Here is a 3,722-nt window from a genome sequence, read left to right on the forward strand (position 1 = left end):
ATATATGAGGCATTTCAAGTAAGAGGACATCTTATTATAAGAGAGGGTGAAATAATGACCCTTGGATCAAGGGTGATTCCACCGCCCAATAAATTCGGGAACTTGTCCAGACTCTCCAATTTTTTTGGTATTTTAGGGGTTAGTTTAGGACAAAAATTAGAAATTTTGTTCAAATCTGAGACTTTTTAGTGCAAAATTGAGATTTTTTATTTTTATTTAAAATTGAGATTTTGTCCAGATTTTATAAATTTTATGACTCTACCACGACATTGAATGATAATAAATGGCCGTGATTTAATTATAGCATTAGTACGAGTGACATGACTTTTACTTTGGAGAGCAACCAAACAAATTTCTCTCTCCGACTTCTCTCTCTGTAACCATTTCATTTCCTCCTATTTCTCTCTACGTTGATGTTCAACTCTGTTCTTTCTTCCATAGACCAACTTTCACAATAAGATGTCCTCTCACAATAAGTTGGTCTTTGGAAGTAAGAATAGAGCTGAACATGAATATAGCTAGAGAAAAATAGGAGGAATTAGAATAGTTACGAAGAGATAGAAGTCATATAACCAATAATCTTTTATAAGTGGATAGCAAAATTTTAGCCAATAGTCTTTTCACAATTTGTGTGTTTCCATAACTTTATTAGATACTATTTCAAAGGCTCTAATTGTTTAGTTAGAGTTTATTGTTGTTTGTAATTTTTCTCATGTCTATGAGATAATATTTTAGTAGTATGAATTTGACTTTATAAACACAATGAACTTGGTTCAAATGTGATATAAAAAAATTGTAAAATATTTAGAAGTTTCACATTTATTGTTTAATTTGCCATGATAAATTTCACATTTATAAATAACAATTTCCTATCCCGGGCCCTTTTTTTTAAAATAATAATTATTTTTAGCGTAAATCAAATATTCTTTGCGCGCTACTACATAGACTATTTTTTTTTTTTGTTGACAATCATAAAATCATATTATTTCATTCAACAATATGAAAATAATACAAGATGAGATCAAATCAAATGTTTGGTGATTAGCATAAGATCTTGACGCCCTAGCTAAAGTATGAGCAACAAAATTGGTCTGCCTCATAATGAAACTTATCTTAAAGTTTGGGTAGTAGACAAATCTTTCAATAATAATTATTTTTAGAAAGAAACTTCAATAAACACAATGACATATAATGGATATATTTATTTCTTTTACCAAACAATGGATATATTTATATGCATATATATATGGTTATCTACTTAAAGCAGAATAGAGATTGAGTTATTACACATTAGTATGTAGGTTAAGGAGAAAACTCAAAGCAATAAATAAAAGCATAATAGAGAAATGATTTAGTACTAATCATTCTCCCTACTTTTTTTTCTTCACCTCCTCTGATCCAAGAAGTTCCTCCAATATCTTATCATCCAAACACTCAAACTCAAAAATGGGCCTATGTTGAGGCCCAGAAGAGCTACCACTAGCATGATGAGATGATGAAGAGGTGTATGATGGGGGTGCTAAATGAGGTGGATATGGTGGTGACCCTCTTATTTTAGAATAATACTCACTAGGAAAATTCAAAATTGCAAGATGACCCCTCAAATTAAAAGCTGCTCTATCATAAGCTCTTGCTGCTTCTTCAGCCGTATCAAATGTCCCTAACCATATCCTTGTCCCTTGCTTCGACGGATCCCTTATCTCCGCCGCATACTTCCCCCATGGCCTTCTCCTCACGCCTCGGAACCGAACCTCGTCCTTTCCGGCTTTCTCCTCCTTTCCTTGCTTTCCCTTTAGGTGATCCTCCATTAATTTGGTTTCTTCTTGTGTATGCTAATTATCAAATTTTGATTTTGCTTATTGATTATGTGATTGCCAAAGATGCTTATATAGATAAGTAGTGTATTATTTTTGAGCTAAAAAGTGTGGGAATCTATAAGGTAAATAGTGATTCTCTATCTCAATCTAGAAAGGCAAATTGACCAAAGATTTGTTTTCAAAGAAGGTTCTCTATTGAAATAGTAGTGTGTGTTTGTGTGTATAAATTCGATTCTTTCGACAATGTCTATGTTTTTATCACGTGAATTGGAGGAAACTATGCATGTGGAGCAGACACAAATGTTTCTCATCAATATGCAACTAGCTAGGAGTGAGAATCAAATAGATTTTCAGACATTGTATCCATGCATATATAGTTCACCCATTAGCCATGGATTTAGATCTGCTTTTAATCATAGCACTTTATATGAAAGAGTATCTGATCATGTTATGTGGACAACTGTTGGGGAAAATCAGACTAAATAGTCTCTTTAAAATGCGGAATTAACTCTCCCAACCACCTGTGCAATTAAATGGGCAACCAGAAAATTCCAATAGCAGAGCAAAATAATAACGACGGTAAAATAAATATCAGACACCAGAATTTTACGTGGAAAATCCTCTCAATGTGAGAGAATAAAAAACCACGGGCCTAGCCAGATAAATCTTCCACTATAAATCAATAATGGGTACACAAATAGTCTTCTAGTAAATACTAGGAACACCAATAATCATCACATAAAGGTGGAATCAAACAACAACTCAATTTCCACACAAGTGGGTAAATTAACACAACCTAGAGAGAGATTTAAACAACTAGTAAAAACTAGCTAGATGATAGAAACCACTTACTAAAGTTGTAGCTCAAACAAAGCAACTTTGCTACACACTCTTTATCACCTAGAACCAAAATCTCTTCTCTCACAATTTGCCGGCGCACAACTCTGTTCCTCTCACGCGGCTACTGTTGTTGTTGTTCTCCAATTGTGTTATGTTACAACCCTTTTATTTTCTTCACGTGACCAAAACACATGGCAACATGGGCTTAAAACAATACTAAGCCCAAAGACTTTTAACACCTCCCCTTTTATTCTTTCTTTTCTTTTTCTATTTTCTTTTAATTGGCGTGGGTCCCACTTGGGGAGTGAACCCACCCAACAAATCTCCCCCTCACGACTCAAGTGGGGAGGGATCGTTCTACCTTGGTAGCCTTCTTTGGTGCTCTTTTGCCCTTAGGCAATTTCACCAACTTAAATGTATTTTTCTCATGCAAGGAACTTCTCTCTTCTTGCATGGCTTCAAACCACTTTTCTTTATCAACATCTGTTATAATCTCTTGGTAGTAATCTGTCTCTCCACTATCAGTGACTGTTACATAATCTTGTGGAGGATATCTTTGAGAAACTTGACGCTCTCTACTTGACCTTCTCAACTCAGGTTCAACCGATGGCTCAGGAGGCTCCTCTTCAACTGGCTCATCATGATCATGTGTGTGATCATCAGTTACATTCTCATCATCTACCTGTACATCTCCCCCATCAACAAGAGTTCCACTGGGAGGTTTAGGCACAACATCAATGTAACTTCTAGCATCAGATTTATGTTTCTCAGCTTTCTCAAAGTCTTCAATGGTCTGGTCTTCGAGGAATTTCACATCTCGGCTTCTAACAATTTTCTTATCAACAGGGTCCCACAATCTATAGCCAAACTGTTCATTGCCATAACCCATGAACAAACACTGCTTCGATTTCTTATCAAGCTTGGATCTTTCATCTCTTGGAATGTGAACAAAAGCTCTGCAACCAAACACTCTCAAATAACCATAAGAGACATCTTTCCCTGTCCAAACTCTATTTGGAACATCACCATCAAGTGGAATAGAAGGAGAAAGGTTGATCAAATCCA

General features: G+C 35.2%; 1 protein-coding gene across 1 annotated transcript; it reads right to left on the reverse strand.

The window, feature by feature from the left end:
- Window positions 1-1,114: 1,114 nt before the first annotated feature.
- Window positions 1,115-1,909, reverse strand: LOC123902450 (ethylene-responsive transcription factor ERF098-like). The gene has a single exon (XM_045952181.1). The coding sequence runs from the start codon at window positions 1,806-1,808 to the stop codon at window positions 1,371-1,373; it is 438 nt and encodes a 145-aa protein (XP_045808137.1). The 5' UTR covers window positions 1,809-1,909; the 3' UTR covers window positions 1,115-1,370.
- Between the last annotated feature and the right edge of the window lie 1,813 nt (window positions 1,910-3,722).

The sequence above is a fragment of the Trifolium pratense genome, linkage group LG1, assembly GCF_020283565.1.
Source record: "Trifolium pratense cultivar HEN17-A07 linkage group LG1, ARS_RC_1.1, whole genome shotgun sequence".
Taxonomy (NCBI): domain Eukaryota; kingdom Viridiplantae; phylum Streptophyta; class Magnoliopsida; order Fabales; family Fabaceae; genus Trifolium; species Trifolium pratense.

Excerpts from the sequence above, each read along its gene's own strand:
- LOC123902450 (XM_045952181.1), bottom strand. The coding sequence starts at position 1,808 with ATGGAGGATCACCTAAAGGGAAAGCAAGGAAAGGAGGAGAAAGCCGGA.